General features: G+C 49.5%; 8 protein-coding genes across 8 annotated transcripts; 6 read left to right on the top strand and 2 right to left on the bottom strand.

Moving 5' to 3' along the window:
- Positions 1-476: 476 nt before the first annotated feature.
- On the top strand, positions 477-3,268 carry V2A60_007054 (Rab GTPase-binding exocyst subunit SEC15; the record flags this gene model as incomplete). The annotated part of the gene is made up of 9 exons (XM_083258343.1): positions 477-527; positions 581-1,723; positions 1,775-1,876; positions 1,932-2,041; positions 2,094-2,229; positions 2,314-2,606; positions 2,663-2,819; positions 2,880-3,133; positions 3,187-3,268. 9 exons carry the CDS (start codon positions 477-479, stop codon positions 3,266-3,268), a joined length of 2,328 nt encoding a protein of 775 aa, XP_083114469.1.
- Positions 3,269-3,502: 234 nt separating this feature from the next.
- On the bottom strand, positions 3,503-4,543 carry V2A60_007053 (histone-fold-containing protein; the record flags this gene model as incomplete). The annotated part of the gene is made up of 5 exons (XM_083258342.1): positions 3,503-3,532; positions 3,585-4,220; positions 4,279-4,332; positions 4,385-4,398; positions 4,459-4,543. The coding sequence occupies 5 exons, from the start codon at positions 4,541-4,543 to the stop codon at positions 3,503-3,505; spliced, it is 819 nt and encodes a 272-aa protein (XP_083114468.1).
- A 558-nt stretch (positions 4,544-5,101) lies between these two features.
- On the top strand, positions 5,102-5,922 carry V2A60_007052 (Fcf2 pre-rRNA processing-domain-containing protein; the record flags this gene model as incomplete). The annotated part of the gene is made up of 2 exons (XM_083258341.1): positions 5,102-5,311; positions 5,563-5,922. 2 exons carry the CDS (start codon positions 5,102-5,104, stop codon positions 5,920-5,922), a joined length of 570 nt encoding a protein of 189 aa, XP_083114467.1.
- Positions 5,923-6,506: 584 nt separating this feature from the next.
- On the top strand, positions 6,507-7,346 carry V2A60_007051 (mitochondrial 37S ribosomal protein uS10m; the record flags this gene model as incomplete). The annotated part of the gene is made up of 2 exons (XM_083258340.1): positions 6,507-6,545; positions 6,603-7,346. 2 exons carry the CDS (start codon positions 6,507-6,509, stop codon positions 7,344-7,346), a joined length of 783 nt encoding a protein of 260 aa, XP_083114466.1.
- Positions 7,347-11,521: 4,175 nt separating this feature from the next.
- V2A60_007050 (tryptophan--tRNA ligase MSW1) lies at positions 11,522-12,402 on the bottom strand (the record flags this gene model as incomplete). Its single annotated transcript, XM_083258339.1, has 4 exons — positions 11,522-11,973; positions 12,034-12,152; positions 12,212-12,327; positions 12,388-12,402. The coding sequence occupies 4 exons, from the start codon at positions 12,400-12,402 to the stop codon at positions 11,522-11,524; spliced, it is 702 nt and encodes a 233-aa protein (XP_083114465.1).
- A 1,923-nt stretch (positions 12,403-14,325) lies between these two features.
- V2A60_007049 (aminopeptidase P) lies at positions 14,326-16,293 on the top strand (the record flags this gene model as incomplete). Its single annotated transcript, XM_083258338.1, has 4 exons — positions 14,326-14,401; positions 14,453-15,503; positions 15,555-15,816; positions 15,868-16,293. 4 exons carry the CDS (start codon positions 14,326-14,328, stop codon positions 16,291-16,293), a joined length of 1,815 nt encoding a protein of 604 aa, XP_083114464.1.
- Positions 16,294-17,699: 1,406 nt separating this feature from the next.
- Positions 17,700-18,476, top strand: V2A60_007048 (Der1-like family-domain-containing protein; the record flags this gene model as incomplete). Its single annotated transcript, XM_083258337.1, has 2 exons — positions 17,700-17,795; positions 17,919-18,476. The coding sequence occupies 2 exons, from the start codon at positions 17,700-17,702 to the stop codon at positions 18,474-18,476; spliced, it is 654 nt and encodes a 217-aa protein (XP_083114463.1).
- Positions 18,477-18,930: 454 nt separating this feature from the next.
- Positions 18,931-19,559, top strand: V2A60_007047 (1,2-dihydroxy-3-keto-5-methylthiopentene dioxygenase; the record flags this gene model as incomplete). The annotated part of the gene is made up of 3 exons (XM_083258336.1): positions 18,931-18,960; positions 19,017-19,388; positions 19,440-19,559. 3 exons carry the CDS (start codon positions 18,931-18,933, stop codon positions 19,557-19,559), a joined length of 522 nt encoding a protein of 173 aa, XP_083114462.1.
- Positions 19,560-19,692: the final 133 nt, after the last annotated feature.

Raw genomic sequence — 19,692 nt, 5'->3', positions numbered from 1 at the left:
GCATTTCATCTGCACAAAAATTCAATGCGCAGGATTGAGGTAATCGTAATTCGTTTGGAAATTCCTGAATTTTTCCGCCCTAAACTACTGTCTAAACGCTACTCTGCACCTAAGTCAGATCTCATGACAACTATTAAAAGACTGTCTTGCAGGCCTGCCCCCGGCAGAGATAGCGACGAGTAATCGGTCAAGGTAGTCCGCGCCGCTACTCTTGGTGATTCGGAAGACCTCTTAAAAATGACGTTTGTTCGAATGTGAGATTGAATCTCACGTAGGTGAAATAGAAGTGCGTGATGCTGCTTCAAACAGAACTCTCTGGTGTTTCAAGTGGTGTCTGTCGCGAAGCATCGCTGCTCGCGATGTGGGGCCTTTGGTGAGCTCAACCTCGCGCATCGCTTGTGTCGCTCGCCGCAGCACTTGACCGTGATCCCCGCAACCTCAAATATCAATTGGGGGTCTTTATAAACCGCGGAAACATGCCACGGCGAACGGAGGCTATCGATGACTATGCGTCCGCAGTACCGCAGGTACTCTCGAATACTTAACCTTGAATTGCGATGCCCCTGCTAACTGAAGACAGATCGTTCTGTCATCAACAGATGGAGATTTCCTTGACCACCTCATTCCGATTCTGAAGGATGCGTCAAATTCCCGCAGAACACCAGCGCTCATACAATGCCTCAGTCAATACACAGAGGACCGCGAAGCAGACATCGAACGAATCGGGATGACGAAGCACGAAGAGTTCCTAGACTCTGTCAATCAGCTGCAGAATGTCCGCGAAGATGCTGTTGCACTCATTGACGAGATCTTGAAGCTGAACCAGTCAATTCAATCGAGTACTGAACAGCTTGCGGAGCAGAAGAGCGCCCTGGTGAACACAAAAGCTGTACGGCAGAACATCTCCGACGCTTCTGACGCTTTGAAGGAGTCGCTCAAAGTGCTACACGCTTTTAATTATGCCCACGATCTTGTGCGACGGAAACAATACTATTCGGCTCTGAAATCCCTGGAAGATCTCCAGAATGAACACCTTGTCCCGATATTACAAAATCGCTACGCAACCCAACACAGACTCGCCGACGCGATTCAGAAATCTATCCCTGCTTCCAGGAAGGCGATCTCCGAGGCAGTAATGGCTGATCTGAATACCTGGCTTTTTCGCATCCGAGAAGCGTCACAATTTCTGGGAGAGCTTGCTTGGTATTATACCGAGCAAAGACGGCTACGGCAGAAGAAGAGGGTGGAAGAAGATTCGTTCCTGTCCAACTTCAAGCTGAATTCGTCCATAGAGCTCGTTTGCGACGAAAGCGAAGAGCTTGACGTACTGGACAATGAGGAACTTCAAATCGCCTTCACTCCGCTTTTTGAAGCAGTGCATATTCACGAAGCATTAAACCAGGCAGACCGCTTTCGTTCAGAGTATGCAGCCACGCGCCGACAGCAGAAGGATTTACTCTTACCAAGCTCGATTGATCTATCTGCTGAGGACGAATCGTCTCTCAGCAGCCTCTTAGAAGGCATAACTGGGTTTGCAATTCTTGAAAAAGCCACCATGCGACGTGTTCCTCATCTTCGATCTGCTATTGAGGTTGAAGAATTATGGGAATCCATGTGCAGCACAGCCATTAACATTGCATCAAAAGCTCTGAACGACGTGACGAATGCCGAGGTGCTGCTCAAGATCAAAGGGGTTGTTGCCCTGTTTATCCAAACGATGGAGGTATGGAGGCAACATTCCAACACTGTAACAGCCCAATTAATCGTATTACAGGGATATGGATATCCTGTCTCGAGTTTGGAGACTTTTATGCTAACCCTCTTCGATAAATATGCCGAGCTTCTCAGGCGTAGATTTAGTGAAGACTTTCAAGAGGTATCGTCCAACATTCATCTTTATCCTTCAACTTTTAACCCTCGGTGCCTCACAGATTGTATCAACAGACGACTACATGCCCATGGCGATCAATTCACAGGAAGAGTTCGACAAGGTCATCAATGTCAGTTGGTACACACCAGAACAAGATGTCGAAAACATTGCGTAAGCCCCATGTCAATCATTCTCTACATGCGTCTGCTGACTAGAATCATAGGTTCCCCTGCGTGCTCCCCTTTTCTCAGATGTACCCTCTATGTTGTATCGATATCCAAAATTTCCTCAATCAGTTCTATTTCTTCTCCGACGACCACTTCCAGCATTCAGATGTCCTTGATGAATCACTCCGGAAGGTTGGTCCCCCTTTCTCTCTCTCTGACTTCCTGCGCTCTTTTACACAAACTTGGGATGAACATTCGTCGCTAATTTTGATGTAGTCTCTCGATGAACTCCTGACAGAAAAGGTCTGCCAGTCTCTTGTTGAAAGACTCAGTTCTCAATACCTTGGTCAAATTGTGCAGATTTTGATCAACCTAGAACATTTTGAAACAGCGTGCCAAGAACTAGAGCTTCTCCTCATAAGCGCAAGATCCTCCACATCTGCCGGCGGTCCATTGAAGCTCAATGCCACGGAAGAATTTCGGAACAATAAAAAGACAGCGGAAAAACGAATCTTCGAACTTGTCAACTCAAAGATTGATGACCTTGTGGACACAGCTGAATACGACTGGTAAGATAACATTAGCAGGTGCCCTGGAAGCGAGTCTAACCTCCATTTGTACCCAGGCTTACGACAACGGATCCATCCGAGCCCAGCTCTTATATGCAGACACTGACTCGCTATCTGTCAAACATTATGAATTCTACTCTGCTAGGCCTTCCTCGAGAGATCAAGGAGCTTATTTACTTTGACGCACTGAGCCATACTGCGAACAAGATATTGGTACGAGACCTATGTGTCATTCAAGCACGTTCCAACCACACCAGCTCATTATCATTCCAGGCACTACCACTCTCCAATGAGGTTAAATACATCAGCTCCAGTGCTGTATTAGCCCTGGCTCAGGATGTCCGATATTTGACAACCTTTGTCAGTAGTCTAGAGAACGGTGAAATGCTCAAGGAAAATCTGGACGAACTACAACAAACTGTCAATCTTTTGCAATCAGATAATCACGAAGAATTTTACGATATGTCAGTGCGAAACAAGAAGTACAATCGTGTCGATGCCCTCAATGGGCCTATTCTTCTAGAGAAGTATGACTCCCAGGCATTTACTCTATGCTCATGCAATAGCTTACCAATTGCAGACTCAACACTAGTGCCGCCCAGGCCTCCACCAGAAGTGCGCCGCTATCCAATCTATCTTCTAGGTTTGGAATGATGAAGTGAGCTATATGTAATTGCGTGTATAGTAAAATGAGCGATTTTATTTTGTCACGGTGCTTCTGCACATATAACGCTGCTAGCGGAATAAGAATGCTATCAAGATAAACGCAAGGCAAAAGAAGACAGAACAAGTTATACCATATTCCCGACAATCCATGTGCTAGAAAGAGAAGTGAAGTAATAGCAAATATGTTTCGATGGCCGCGTGTGGGCTCGCTACAACCATACCAGTTCGTTTCACTCGAACTCTTCAGATGTCATCTGTGCCTGAAAACAGTCAGCATATTGGTGACGAGAAGAACTAGGTTTCCGAACTTACTTGCTGAGCTTGCATGCCTGGATACTGGTACATATTGTCCATTTCGCCGTACATTGTGCCTGCCGCTTGCGCCTGACCATACGCAGCAGAGGGTGCTGCGGGAACTTGGCCAGCATAAATGCTTGGATTCTGGCGGTAGTCCTGCTCATTTGCGATTCCGTGTCCACTCATGTATTCAGCTCCCGCCATTGGGTGTGAGTTAGGCTGAGCCATGTTGGCCGGCATTCGTGCCTGGCCGCTTCCAGCAGGTGCTGCGGGTTGTGCAGCGGCTCTCTTGGCATGAGATGCAGCCTCCTCTCTCGGTACAATGTCGATCAAGAAATCGAACATGTCCGACTTCGCCAACGCAGATGCAATATCAGAACGCTGTAGTGTACGGCGTTTGTTCTCTTCAGCATGAATCCAGGCACGCATGGTCAGCTCCGTGATAAAGACATCGCAGCCTTTGGCAAAAAGAATTGGCGCCTCGGCGGAGATCATTTTCACTTCGGGGTCAGCCTTCATTACTTTCTTGATACGTGCCAGAGGCAACTGGTGAATTTTGTAGTCGTGTGTCTCACTCTCTAGGTGAGTAATGGTTTGCTGCCAATAAGTTGTCAGAATGTCCTTGTACTGTCCAGTTAGACCTTGATGGACCTGCAGGCGTCTGTGTCAGTACAACGAAATCAAAGATAGGATCGCAGGTTCGACAAACATTTGCCCAAGGACCTGTGTACAATTCTGCGGGCGCGAAGCCTTGTGTGGCTAGCTATTTTGTCATTAGAAGACAAGCAGCACAACTAAATGAAGGATGTACATACGGCAGCACAAGCACCTATTATGGCGGTCATCAGTATCATGAAGAAATCCAGGCCAGTCAGGAATAGAGACTCACCATAATGACCGCCTTGAGTTGTGTCGTAGACTGGCGCGGGGCGTCCCTGCTGTTGCGATTGCGCCGACTGATTCTGTGAGTCCATCGTCGCAAGGTATGCGAAACTGCTATTGCTGGCTCCCACGGAGTGAATGCCTGGCGATTGTGGTTTTGTGATGCTAGTCCGGACTTCGATTGGGCGAAATCCGACAGATCTTTGCACGAATCAGGACGTATCAATGCGCGCGCAGTGAAGAAGCGATATGAGCGTGGCGATGCATTTGGCTGGGTACCCGTAACGCGCGCTGCAGCCAACTAAATTCCGGCAATGACCCGTGGTACACAGTGCCCACTTTCTCTCCCGCACAGGCCTCTACCATAAGTGGATAGGCTAAAAAGCGGGTTATTCTCGTAAATGACTTCACACTGTGTACCGCTAGCGCTCTACATTAGTAAAAGTACAAGCCGAAACTGTACCACGAAACAGAACTTTGCTACATCCATGTCGACTCCACCCTGCGGTCCCAGTGATTTTTCTCCTGTTGACTCCCAGAAACTTTTCTTCCCAGATTCACAAAATTCTACGCCTATTGTCATTTATCTCCGTCACAACGCTCACTCTATCCACTGGTTGGACCAGGAATAGAGCCTCTGCTCTCTGGTCATGGCTGAAATTAGCAAGCTACAAGTATCTGAGCTTCTGCTCCAAGCTGAGCAACGCCTGGAAGCATTTCCGAAGACATTGGCACCGTGCTCTACTTCCTCAAACAGGCCGCCAGAAGCTGTTGCTCCTGTCACTGCCGCGGTGCCAAGCGCTCAAGATGGCACCATCCGTATCGCAAAGAACAACAAGACAAGCAACACAAAGACCAAGGTATGGCAGTCTCTTCGTTCAGTCTATTCCCAGTTCCCCTACCATTTGATGGTGATGAGAAGGAACCTCTTACGGCACAATGACGCGGGGTATCGTCCGTTTTGGATAAACGCCCCGTGGCTTCGTGATTTTTTATTATCATAGTTACTCTGAATCTTGTTTTCACGCTACCTTCCTCTCGGAAGGTGGCTCCCCAATAACACCCCAGCAACTGCATAGCCTTTGCGCTTCACATGCTCACGCAAGAATAGGATTCTGCAGGCTCCAACTGGTTTGACCTTCCCATGACAGTTCTGACTCCAGAATTGAGGAGAGACTGGCAGGTTCTTCGTATGCGAGGCCTGCTGGACCCGAAACACCAGAAGAAGGCACTGAGAGCCGAGCCCCCGAAATATTCTCAAGTCGGCCAGATTGTCGAAGGACCTGCTGATTTCTTCAGCGCAAGACTTACACGAAAGGAAAGACGACAGACTATCCTGGGAGAAGTCATGAGAGATCAGTCAAACGACAAGTTCAAATCGAAATATGCCACTATTCAAAAGAAGAAGACGTCTGGTAAAAAGGCGTTCTACCAGAAACTTGTCGCTCAGCGACGAAAGGGTCGTGGCTGAATTTTGGCTTTTGCGACGACTTATTCGGTCATAAATTCTTACTCACGTCTGCAGAGATTCTATGCTGATGAAATATTCAGTCGGAGCGTGACACCGATAGGTGTTGCTCACCCGCCTCCGCCTAGAAGCCAGCTTCGTTGGCTATAACTGCCGAGACAGGCCAGCAATGTTACGTATGTCGTCAATGAAGCTCGATGCCCTACTAGCGTCGCTTGGCTTCGGCAGATTCCAGCACCGCACGGTAATCAATCTGACGGTTTTACCTACTGCCAATTCAAGTATCAGCACGCGACCGTAACCGCGAGCCGAGCCGACTGGCGCTCGTACGCCGCTTCAGAAGCAGTACCTAGAGTAGCATATTGAAAGAAATAATAGAAGAACGTGTTGATCTTGAACAAACTTTCCCTCGTGGAACCTTTCTGGCTCCCTTGGATTTTTGCCACGAGAGTCCTTTCTCTTAATCGCATCTGGGTAAACTACTTGGTGTGGGTCTGTATGGGTCCTGTGATTGGTTGGCAACAGCTTTTTCGCACCCCTAAGGTCGCTTCTCAACTTCATCTTGCCATCAGACATGCGACATCAGAATGCGCCGCCATATCTCGCAGCAATTGGCGCAATTTCGGGTAGGTATACCGTTTGGTATCGATACTGGTCCCATGTTCATACTAACGGGCACAAAGCCGCACGTACAATGGACCAGTCAACCCGGGGTAGCCTCGAGGTTTGCAGCAGTTCCCGGCCGGGCATGCCATATCGCATTCAGGCTCTACAGTACCGCCGACAGCAGCAAGTCGACCCCGAATAAGAACAACCCTTTGGGTCAGCCTATTCAACATGAAGAGCTTCGCAATCCTCGATCAGCGCAAGCTATTCATCTAAAGCCTCTTCGCCGCACTTCGGAGCATGGCATTCCTTCATGCGACCTCCAGCTTCGGTCCTACAGTATTCAGCCGCTTGAATTCTTCTCCGATTTTGCCCTCCGAGCTGCATATTATCTAGGTCTGCCCGCGTTTGGGCCTGTGCCTCTGCCGCGGATAACAGAGCGGTGGACAGTCCCGAGAGATCACTTCATTTTCAAGAAATCGCAGGAAAATTTTGAGCGTAGAACATTGCGCAGGATGATCCAGATTCAGGATGGGAATCCTGAGACTGTGCAACTGTGGCTTGCATATCTTCGAAAGCACCAGTACTACGGCATTGGTATGAAGGCTAACTTCTGGGAATTTGGGTCCGCAGAGCTAGGGAGCCCGGAGCAGTCTTTGGAGAATAACACAAGCGAGCTGTTATCGACTTGGCAGCATCTTGGCCAGGCCAGGTCAGTGACCGATGAAGAGGCCGAGGAGATGCTTAGCCGGGGGCGCTTAGGCGATTCACTGGGTGTGCCGCGGGCGATGTCTCGCGCTATAGCGCCTCCAGCCCTGTAAAGCACTGTCTTGCTACATTCATCTCTTTAGCATATATCGTTATGTAGCTATATCGCAGCGACGTTTTGCAGCGGCTGCCGATCCGCAGGCCTGCTTTGTATGATAGGAAGTTATATGTGTTTTGGTGGGATCACTCGCGGGACTTGCTCGGCCTATTGGCTTCTTGCACTTGCTCAATTCACTGTGTGCTTTGCTAGGTAACTGACTAGTCCATGAGCCGTGTACCGCTCACATCATTACTCTCGTCTTATATTTGCGTGTGTGTGTGTGCATGTGTTTTTCTCTTCGCCGCTAAGTGGCTGCTGCTGTAATTGCTGTTGTTTTCATCCAAGTCATCGTCGCGTGGCTAAGTCCTGCCCATTGTGTCGAGGGGCTCCGTGGTGGGGCAGCCAGACGAAGACCTACCCTATTTCTTGTTCTCACGAGATAGACTACGGGTATCTCGTCTTTTTGCGAGTGCGTATCTCCGGCGCGGTGTTTTTTATTATTATTATTATCATCATTTTGCCATCTCTGTGCGCATTACTGCGTTGACACTTTTCTTGATTGCTTTTCTGTGTCCCTTGGCTGGCTGCATCGCCATCCTGTCCATTGCGTTCCACCCCTCATATTAGGAGTTACCACTGTACCTTGGCTCACTGTAAGGGAAGCCCAACGGTAGTCATGGCTTCGCAAGAGACCCTAGCACTCGAGAGAGTCGAGCAAGTACGCGCCACAACAATGACCATACAGTACAAACCAACAACCTAACAGAGAATAGTTGATCACATCGCTCTACCAGCCAAACCCGCCAGAAGTAATCGCAAGCACACAGGCGGCGCTGGCCCGGATACAGAGTTTACCAGAAGCATGGTCGCTGTCAAAGGAGCTACTCAGCCGCCCAGACGAGAAAGTCCAATTTTTTGGAGTCCTTACGATCATTGTCAAGCTAAACACAGAAAGGTAAGAAGTGAAGAAGCTGCCGGCTCCGCGCCCAACCAAATCTAACCCGGCACCCAGCACGCCCATAGCAGACGAAGGAGCGACAGAGTTACTGCTTTGTCTCATAGGATGGTACGTGGACCTTATCAGAAAAGATGGAAGCCGCCTCGTCATAAGGAAACTCGTCTCTGCGCTGTCAACATTTTTTCTCCGCTACCATACAATATGGCCGCGATTCATCGACCACATCGGAGTCTGCCTCGCGAACAACCAGTCATGTCACCCCGATACCGTGAGGCCTCACATACAAATAAATGGTGTGCTAGACATGCTGGGGCAACGGCAAATTCAAGCACTCTTGTGGGTAGCCACACATGTCGTAGAAGACGCCATGCGGCTTGACCCGAACTCAACGAAGAAGTAAGCCAAAGATGATGCCCCCGAGACCGCATAGCCGCTGACACGAAATCGAAAGCGCATCCCCGTACAAGGCAATAATAGACAGCTCAGAAAGCTTGATCACGGTGATGGCAAGATGCTTCCAAAGCAAGGGGGTCCCTGCATCTATCCTCGAAGATGGGATCAAATGTTTACAGGTATGAATACGATCCAACGATGAATCCCAAAAAGACCAAAAACTGAAAAAAAGAGCATATAGTCGTGGGTTCTTTTCACAATGAAAGCACCAACTCACGGAAGTGATATCATCGGTCCAGTGAGGCCACTTCTAGGCAACGTCATCGAGCTTCTGGCAGTTGATGCTGTTTATGACGCCTCAGCAGAGCTTCTTATCGAAGTCCTGTCCAATATCCCATCACTCCTCACACCAGACCACCACGAACTATTTGAAATGCTGTTTAAAAGCCAGTGGGCTTCAGGATTCTATCAGCGGATTGCAGACGGAGACTTCACATTCGAAACCACACAATTTGCCCAGCTACTCCTGGCGTTTGCCGAAACACGAATAGCTTTACTCGTGCAGAACTGCCACGCAGATAGCTTTGAGATACTATCCCACCTCTGCGATCTCCTTTTGGCTCAAGGCTATCCCGTGATAGATGACAAGATATTTGTCCCCGTTGTTGAATTTTGGTCCTCATTGGCAGAGACGGTACCAGACTACCTATCGGTCGAAGCCAGGGAAGAACAGCCATGGAAGATCCCTGCATTCACATTACTTTTGAAGGTATGCTCGTATGCATGGCAGAAGATTATTTACCCACACAGCGCGGAGGTGGCAGGCTGGGACTCAAACGACAGAGTAGGCTTCGCGGACTCGCGAAAAGATGTCATTGATCTACTCCAATCAGTATATGCCCTGATAGGCCCACAATTACTGGCCACATTCGCTGAAACCGTCATGTCATCACTCAGAGAGTCTGCATGGATGCGACTCGAGGCAGCCGTGTACTGCCTCGGGGGCCTTGCCGACTGCTGCCAGGATGATGATCGCTGTGACAATTTCTTGGCGTCGGTATTCCACTCAGAACTATTTGCAATCCTGCAAAGCGGACGAACTTCTGTGCCAATACGCACTCAGCAAACGTGCCTTCAATTAGTCGAGCTGTACACAGAGTATTTCGAGAGGAACCCGACTCTGTTGCCGCCGGCGCTTGAGTTGTTATTTGCTACTCTGGGGGACAGAGCAATGGCGTATGCCGCATCCAAATCGATTTTGCGACTTTCCTCTTCCTGCAGAGCTCACCTATACAAGGAGATAGATGCTTTCTTGATAGCGTACGTGCGGGTCGTTACCCAGCAGCAGCTAGACTGCGCAACTACTGAGAGGACAATCGGAGCGTTGTCCTCTGTTGCTCAAGCTATACCCAACGTAGCGGAGCGATATTCCAAATACGAACGAATTTTGGACTTAATTGAAACGGAACTGCACAGGTGTCAACCTCTCGCGAATTCACAGAGAGGAGACAGGGATGAATTGCTTCTGCTTGCTTGCCCAGATACTCTGGCGGAAGAGAGTCCCAGTCTGCATATGGCGCTCAAGGTGCTGAGATGCCTCGCTGGCATGGGCAAGGGTGTGAAAGTCCCGGCGGAGAATGCAATCGATCTTGAACGCGATGAGCAAGGCGGGATGCCCCAGGAAGCTGCTTTGCCAGGAATCCAAAGGCGGATTGTTACTGCCATAGTCGAGATCCAAAAAATGTTCCCGACTAGCAGCGAAATCACAGAGCAGATATGTAATGTATTGCGAACTGGATTTTGCGAAACTGAACCTGGCCCGTTTGTCCTTCCGCCTTCAGAAGTTGCTCAATACCTGACCTCACATTCGTTCGCCACGCCACGAGTAGGTCTCTTGGTCAGTACTGCGTGCTCGTTTGCCAGCTCAGTGCGTGGAAAACAAGATCAGCAAAGTACATTGTGTACAATAATGCTCTGGGTTATCGGGCTTTTGAGGCAGTTTCCGTACAACAGGAATGCTTCTGTGGCCGCAGCACCTTACACGCAGATCGATATCTCTGCCGAGCCAGAAGTTGCACAAAATGCGATGGAAATTGCGAGCCGAATATTACTCAAAGACCCATCCATCATTTTTCAAATACAGCCACCAGAGGTGGCAGAATTTCTCTTTCTATTCGCATTGCAGGCTTTAGACGGAAACGAGCCTTTACCCAAGGCAGCAGCCGCGGAGTTCTGGGTACGTGTAATATCCCACCATTGTTAGTTTTCAATTATGCTAATTCGAAGTAGGCAACCTTTGTAAACTTGAGAAGTACCGATGAAAGCTTCCAAAACGCTTTCTCTGGGACCATGAACACACTCGGGCCCCTCCTTTGTCAAAGTATCGCCCGAAATATCGGAGGGAATGCTTCTCGAAGCGAGCTCGACAAACTTAGCGAGCCTTTGAAGAAACTGATCAACAGGCACCCGAAAGCGAAAGAATGGCTGGAAGCAGGGTTGAATCATCCATCATTCCCCAGCGCAAAGGTCTCGCAAACCGACAAGACGATATTCGTCAAGAAAGTGGCAAGGTCTGAGCAGCACCTTTCTCGACACCGCACATACTAAAGCAAGCACTGACCTTCTTCTTCAGTCTCCGTGGCGCTCGTGCCACCAACCAAATAGTTCGGGACTTTTGGCTGGCAGCTAGAGGAGCAAACTTTTCATACGCAGCATGAAAGCGAGGGAGAAGCCCACGTTAGATCAATGGACGTGTGGCCTAAGAGAAAAGAGGTGTTGTACATGAGGGCTATGTGGCTGGTGTTGATACAAATAGGAATACACAAAGGTAGTTGACATTATAGACCCATGGCCTCCCTGACAAGATGCATGGTCTCATCTGCGCTCTGGCGTGCTTTCTCCCCCCCCTCAGCGGCGACGTGATCAAGATATTTGGTGTCTTCCAAGAGATTTTGGTAGCGTTGTCCGATGCCATCCATTCCTTTGATAACAGCCTCAGCAACGGCAGCCTTCAGCTCTCGTGGGCTGGCGTCGCTGAAGTCAGTGGCCAATTGCGCCGCGGTCTTGCCCTCGGAATTGAAAATCGAAAAGATATCCAACAGATTCGAGATACCGGGCCTGGTGTCGATGTCATAGCTGATGCCTGGCACGGAGTCTGTCAACGCGGATGATATTTTGGCATGGATTGTTTCCGCATTGTCGGTCAGTAAGATGCGAGATCGCTCTAATGGGTGAGATTTTGACATTTTAGATGTCGGTTCTGTGAGCGACATTACACGGCGTACCGGTGCTTGTGATGTCCATTAGCCTGTCAATCGGAGGGTATCCGGGGTGATCAGTACAGCCTTACATATAATAATCTCCGGCTGGACAAGATGGGGTCCATAGGCATGGTTGAAGTTGGTCACACACTCGCGTGCGAACTCAATGTGCTGTTGTTGATCGTGGCCAACGGGAACATGAGTTGCTCTAGAGGTTGTGAGCACTTGTCCAACACGGGACGTGTATCCCTTGCTTGACTAACTTACCTGTGAACGAGAATGTCGGCAGCTTGCAACACTGGATAGGAGAAGAGACCGAGTTTGAGTTTGCTCCCCACGCGCCCGTCGCCTAAACGTGATGACTCTGCTAGACTGAGCTTTGACTACGTAGGTGGCCATATTGTGAGTGATGAGACCATTTGCACTTTCTCGATGCATCGTACCTTCCACTGTGTCATTCGAGAAAGATATCCTACTGATGACGTGCATGATAGTATCCACATAAGCTCAGAGTGTCCCGAGACCTTGTTGACAATTAGTTGCGATGGCCCTCAGTCTGAGAACTCGGTACATACGTCGGATTGATAAAATAAGGTGCATCTGCTCGGATCAATGCCAATCGCTAGCAGCGAAGCTAAAGCCTCCCTCTTCGCCTTTCTCAGAGCATCGGGAGTTTGCGGTATCGTGATGGCGTGTAGGTCAACAATTGAGTAAAGCAGTCTAGTGGACTCAGGTTCCTCCTGTTGACGCTGAACCCATTGCCGTAGTGCACCAGCGTAATTGCCCAAGTGCGGGACTCCCGTTGGCTGGATACCCGAGAAGATCACCCTCGGTTGTAGAGACTGGTTTGACAGGAGCCGTCGCATTGTACGTGTTTGAAGCCACACAGTGACGGGATTGCGAGAAGTTCTGTCGATGCGATAGGCCAGGATCTTGTTGACGTCAAGAGCTTCAGTTTTCTGGCCTGATGTATTCTATGTAGCCATGCCATCCATGCACCCACCGTGAGCAGCGCAAATAGGAAGTGTTTATTTGAAAAGTACAGCCAGGTAACTATCGCTGGCGTGAAGGCAAAAAAAGCACAAAAGCTGAGTGGATGCCTGACTTATTATCTAACAGAACCCAAAGGTATTATTTGAGGTACCGAGCTACTTGCTATTTAGATAGACTACTATATCAAAAAGAAGGGCAGGTATTCAGAGTACTCGTCTATATAGATTGGACCCCGAGGGCGTAACGGAAAAAAAAGAAAAAAGAAGCCAGCAAGCTTGCGACAAAGACACGAGAAAAAAAATACTACGATAGATGAGTCAAAAGCTGGAATATTTTTTCAAAGCAGATCATAGGCTCGAAATTGGTCGACCTTGGTTTTTTCGCTTCAATTATCCTTTGTGCTGCCAGCGGAAAAGGATGCTTGAAGACAAAACAAAAAAAAAAGAGCACATTGCGACATGCGCACTAAATATAGCTAGTAAGTACACTTACTACCCCTCCAGGGGTATTTTTTTCCTGACGCTAATTAATTTAAACTGAAATTGATATCAACTGAAATTGAAAATTGTACCATGCACCTTGCATTTCGTATTGACAGAGTTCTACATGAATTGATTTTACGTAGCAAACCCGGAATTAAGTACAATGAAAGAATCAATTAAAGGAGGCATTTATCACTACAGATACGAATCTAGATCAAAGCCATATATATCATTCCGAGTTCACTCAGACTGATAAATAAGCATTTCTAAACATCGCACTCACAGTTGTCAACCACGAACCCTGCCACGCATGTTGATTGTTGATGAGGAGATGGGTGTGTTACTAAGATGCAGTTGTGTGTAAGTGCAACGCCCACGACATTGAGCGAGTGAAGGCTTGGCGATACATCTGATGATCACAAAGTGCTAGTGGTTGTACTCCGTACCGCATTGCATGGGATAGGTATAGCGCAGGCATTTCATCAGTGATCCATATGCATAGACACTCCAGATCAAGGCATAGCTTATTCCCGATGAATATACCCTTCTGAGTCACTACTATTCTGAATTTCCAAGCAGAGGAGAGGACTGAGGATTTTGAGAACTGCTGTAGTTAGTAAGTATTATCATAACGTAATAAAAGGGGTGAGGATCGTATCTAATGTGGCGTGTGCCTTTGAAGATCCACCACACTGGTGGGGGAGGGGTACCAGAGCCGCAGGTATCCGCTGGCGGAAGCTGTTACGCAAGATATATCAAATCCCCCGCCAACCACCAGAGAAAGGCCTTTCGATGCGACTGCGGCCGGTGGCGATTCCTTGGAGACAACATACATTCCATTTCTTACGCAGAAGGCTCCGTTCCCCAACCACTGTATTTCGGTGTACATCAAAATTGTTTGATACCATGGATCGTGTAAACACTACATCCCGCCTCGCCTCGCTCCGCAGGCTTATGAAGGAGAGCGGCATCAGTGCTTATAGTGAGTTCATTCTGGAGTAGAGCAGACTCACTCGGAACTAATCCAATGCAGTTGTACCTTCAGGTGATAGCCATGCCTCCGAATACGCCGCGGACTGTTTCAACCGCCGAGAATACCTCTCTGGCTTCGACGGATCTGCTGGAACCGCTGTCGTCAGCGAAGAGGCAGCTGCACTCTCTACGGACGGCCGATATTTCAACCAGGCCACACAACAACTGGATGACAACTGGAGACTAATAAAATTCGGTATTCCAGAGGAGATCACCTGGCAGGACTGGGTAGCGGAGCAGTGCAAGGACGGCAAGGCGGCCGGCGTTGACCCTACCCTAATTACTCCCGCTGTCGCGAAGAAGCTCACAGAAACGATTCAAAGGGCTGGCGGCTCCGGCCTGGTGGCAATCACCGAAAACCTGGTCGACAAGGTCTGGGGCAACGAGCGTCCCGCCGCCCCTACCAACACGGTCTTCATCCACCCGGACAAATATGCTGGCAAGACCGTCAAGAATAAGCTCGCCGAGCTTCGCGAGGAGATCGCCAAGAAGAAGGCTGCTGGCATGTACGTCACTGCCCTGGATGAGGTTGCGTGGCTTTTCAATTTGCGTGGTAATGATGTCGAGTATAACCCGGTCTTCTACTGTTATGCCTCAATCACACATGATGAGGCCATTCTGTACGTCGAGGAGTCAAAGGCCGACCAATCCGTCCGCGAGCACCTCACTTCCAACGATGTCAAGATCAAGCCCTACAGCAGTTTCTTTGCTGATGTTGAAAAAGCTTCTAACGGAAAATACTTGATCACTGACACCGCTTCGTGGGCTGTGAAGACTGCCGTTGGCGGCGAGGACAAAGTCGAGGAAGTCAAGAGTTCTATTACTGATGCCAAGTCAGTCAAGAACGAGGTCGAGTTGGAAGGCATGCGAGCCTGCCACATCCGTGACGGCGCTGCTCTTACCTCCTACTATGCTTGGCTCGAGAACCAGCTTATCGAGAAGAAGGCCTCTATTGACGAGGCGCAGGCTGCTGAGATGCTGATGGAGTTCCGCAAGAAGCAGGATCTCTTCGTTGGCGAGTCATTTGCGACCATTTCGTGCACAGGACCCAAGTAAGATCGGATAATGAAAAAAAAAGACAAAAGAGCTAACAAATCTTGTAGCGCGGCCATCATGCACTACCACGCCAGGCACGGGAAGAGTTCAATCATCGACCCCAATGCCGTCTACCTTTGCGACGCAGGAGCTCAGTATTATGACGGCACTACGGATACCACTCGTACCATGCACTTTGGTACCCCGACCGACCGTGAGAAAGAGGCTTACACTCGTGTCCTCAAGGGTCTCATTGCCCTGGATCGCGCCATTTTCCCTAAGGGCGCTACTGGCTTTGCCCTCGATGCTTTTGCGAGACAGTTTCTTTGGGTATGTTACTCGATGTAGTGCACACCTTTACTGTGATTAACCATCCCATAGAACGCCGGCCTCGACTTCCGCCACGGCACTGGTCATGGTGTGGGTTCGTTCCTGAATGTCCACGAAGGCCCCATGGGTATTGGTGCCCGCCCAGCCTACAGCGAGTTCCCGCTCAAGCCCGGTAACGTCATTTCGAACGAGCCTGGCTACTACGAGGACGGCAACTTCGGTATTCGCATCGAGAATGTCATTGTTGTCAAGGAGGTCAAGACGAAGAACAATTTTGGCGGCACGCCCTACTACGGGTTCGAGAACGTCACCATGGTCCCATACTGCAGTAACATGATGGAAAAGTCCCTATTGACCCAGGAGGAGAAGGACTGGATTAATGCCAAGAACAAGGAGACTTTGGAAAAGACACAGAGCCTTGTTGCTAACGATGAGCTGGCACTCGCTTTCCTCAAGCGTAACACCCAGCCTATCTAAAGGCGCACGAACGCCGCGAGGATAAAGGTCAATAAAAATGATGATGTAAACCATGGTTTCCCAACCCACACCCTTAGCACTGGTGATTCAGTCAAGACCCTACGATCGATCGGGATCAGGCCGAAAACGTCGACGCCCATTCTCGACGCGATCTGGGACAACTTTCAGTCAGCAACATAACGCGAGCCATCAGACAATGCAAACCAACCTGCAGGGACCCTGCTATTAGGCCGCCGAGAAAGACTAGGGTGCGTGAGAAGAAGGCAGTAACCACGCCCGCGCTGAATCCTGCAATGCATCAATTGGGTTAACAGGCAACAGAAAGACAAGGCAATGGCGACGATGAGGTATACCAATGATACTTCCACGTGATAGCTGCTCGATAATTTGAGGCGAAGGTCGGCCTGCAGGAGGAACTTTGCGTTTACGAAGCTGTTGTGAGACGGGTACGGGCTCGAGCGCGTCGAACCTGGCCGGGTTGCGGCGCGCAAAAGAGGCACCAATACAAGCGGCTGGAGCGAGTCCAAGTGCAAAGAGCCTGGCTGCTGGTTTGAGTCTCGACATTCTGTTCAGTCTGAATTGAGTCCGTATATATGCACCCTTGTTTCTTTCTTGATGGAATTGGTGGGTAGTGCCTAATAAGCTGCCCAGTGACGTAGTGGTGGGATTTCGTGGCGGGGCAGCGAGTACGTAATTAGAGCTTTCAGCCCCATGTTTTCTTGTTATCGAACTTGCTAAGAAGACAAAATTGCTTAAGTAGTAGATACTTTTAGGCGTTGCAGCTGCCTAGAGCGAGTAGCGGGTGCTGCAGTATTTACAGTCGTCGGAACTTGCTGGGTCGCCGATCTCGGCTAGTCGCCGCAACAACCTTCACATTGCAGAGCAGTTGCGCTGCATCTTGGACACTTTGACCCGATGGTATAAGTAGGCTTGGGCTTTAAGTAGTGTAAGGCATGTATGCGTTTCTACGGCTACTTACTCGGTTTCCTCTGCTCTAGTTCGAAGTAATCGCTACTTATAAAGTACTTGCTGGGCACGGTACTTCTGTATCAGCAAGTACTTACTTAGGTATGATTCTTACCCGGTGTGGCTGGTGGACCTGCGCAGCTGGGGAACTTAGGTACTTCATACTCGGAGATGGGACATGTACCTTGCTTCAGCGAGGTACCCCCACGGTGGAGATCGCCCGGCTAGGACTTTTTGTACCCAGCACCACAGCTGGCACAATACACCAACGTGGCACAAGTGACGTCTCCATAATAAGGTAGCCTCGCTACAGGGCACGCTTCGTTGTCCAACACCACTTGTGAAAACAGAGTACCAGTCTCTCCCCATCACAAACTGCATGTACGCTGGCAACATTCACGTTCCAACATTGTCCACCTCTCACATACATGGATCAGGCGATGGACGGTGCCCGATTGCCCGTGGAGGCCTGGTTCTGGGAGACGCCAGTGTGCACGCGATGGTGGACGACCGCGACGCTGCTGGCCAGTGCCCTGGTCCAGTGCCGCATAGTTTCACCATACCAACTCTTTTACAGCTACCGAGCTGTTTTCCATAGATCACAGGCACGGTGCTCCGAATTCTGCTCGCTTATGAGCTGTCGCTAACGCCCTTCTTAGTATTGGCGCCTCGTCACGTCATTCCTATACTTCGGCCCCTTCTCGATCAACTTGCTCTTCCACATTTACTTCCTCCAGCGGTACTCGCGACTTCTCGAAGAGTCATCCGGCCGGTCACCTGCTCACTTTTCTTGGCTTTTGCTCTACGCAATGGTCAGCCTCATCGTTATGTCCCCCCTCGTCTCGCTACCGTTTCTCGGGCATCCGCTTTCTTCGACCCTCGTGTATATCTGGTCACGAAAAAACCCAGACACGCAGCTCAGCTTTCTGGGCGTTCTTGTATTCACCGCTCCGTACTTGCCTTGGGTGCTGATGGGTTTCAGTCTCATTATGCACGGCAACATACCCAAGGACGAAATCATGGGTGTCGTCATCGGACACGTCTGGTACTTTTTCACAGACGTGTACCCTCCCCTCCACAATGGTTCACGACCTTTGGACCCTCCCGGGTGGTGGCGCAGACTGTTTGAGGGTAGACCTGCGCGTCCCTCGACCGACGACGTTGACGAAATGATACATGCCGGGGTCCGCGATGCCGCGGTCCCCGAGGCTCGCTAGACACACCTCAGTATTCGGCATTCTTGGCGCACCACGGGAAATAGAACTTTTATGCAGATTGAGCAAAACTCTGCCTTTATATCATTCATGAATTTTTTTTTCTTTCATTTGGTGCATGGCGTTTGCGACACACAATGTATGCATCATAGGTAGCTCCGCTTTGAAGAGCAGAATCAAAGAACATGGCTTTATCAACCGGCAATGGGATGGTGCTTATGGGTATGCACCTTTATTCATGAGCACCTAGCGAGAGCAAATTTGTGAAGCGTATCAAGAATCACAGCTATGGCGACATATAAACGCGTCACAATTGGCTCGACTGGTGCGAGCTGTGGGGGGCCTTGCATGTGGTTGGAGGAGCTTATGTAACTGGTGAGTTGCTGTCTACAACGCCGCCCTCTGACGACATCAGCAACAGATTTTACCCCTCTTCATTATATCGTGCGGGCTCATAATGAAGGCATATATATATGATAATCTGCCTGTAAGTGGTGTGTGACGCTGAATAGCATTTTTCTGACTGCTAATCTACTAATTTAGGGCGACCAGCGGCTGGCGCACGACTCTGGCAAGGCCGTCGATGCCGACGCATTGGGCAAGCTCGGCGTCCTATATTATCGCATACCTGAGATTGATGGTGTCAATGATCTCGCCAAGGAACGAGGCTACAAAAACCGTGATGAGATCTTCGTGTCGCCGGAAAAGATGGGTGCTGTCTACGAAGAAAAAGTCAAAACCTTTTTCCACGAGCACCTTCATGAGGACGAGGAGATCCGTTATATTCGTGACGGACAGGGCTATTTCGACGTGAGAAGTGAGGATGAGAACTGGATTCGCATCCAACTCAGCAAAGATGATCTCATCATCCTGCCTGCCGGCATCTACCACCGATTTACCACAGACGAGTCCAACGTAAGTTCACTTGCAGATCGTGCTGGGGTGTCTACCGCTAACATGGCAAAGTATGTCCATGCCATGCGACTTTTTAAGGATGAACCGAAGTGGACACCTCTGAACCGCGGCCCGGAGCTAGATGAAAACAAGTATCGCAAAGAATATGTCAATGAGTTTCTCTCCCAATGAAAGCATGATATTTATGGGGGTACTGTCTTAGATTCAGTATTGGGAAACAGAAGCCTAGCGATCAGAATATAAACACAGAACCAATCAGGCATTTTTCTACTCGCGAAATGGCCAAGAACGTTGAGAGGAGCAG

The sequence above is a fragment of the Cordyceps javanica genome, chromosome 4 (assembly GCF_051103115.1).
Source record: "Cordyceps javanica chromosome 4, complete sequence".
Lineage (NCBI taxonomy): Eukaryota > Fungi > Ascomycota > Sordariomycetes > Hypocreales > Cordycipitaceae > Cordyceps > Cordyceps javanica.
This window is presented reverse-complemented; position numbering and strand designations above follow the sequence as displayed.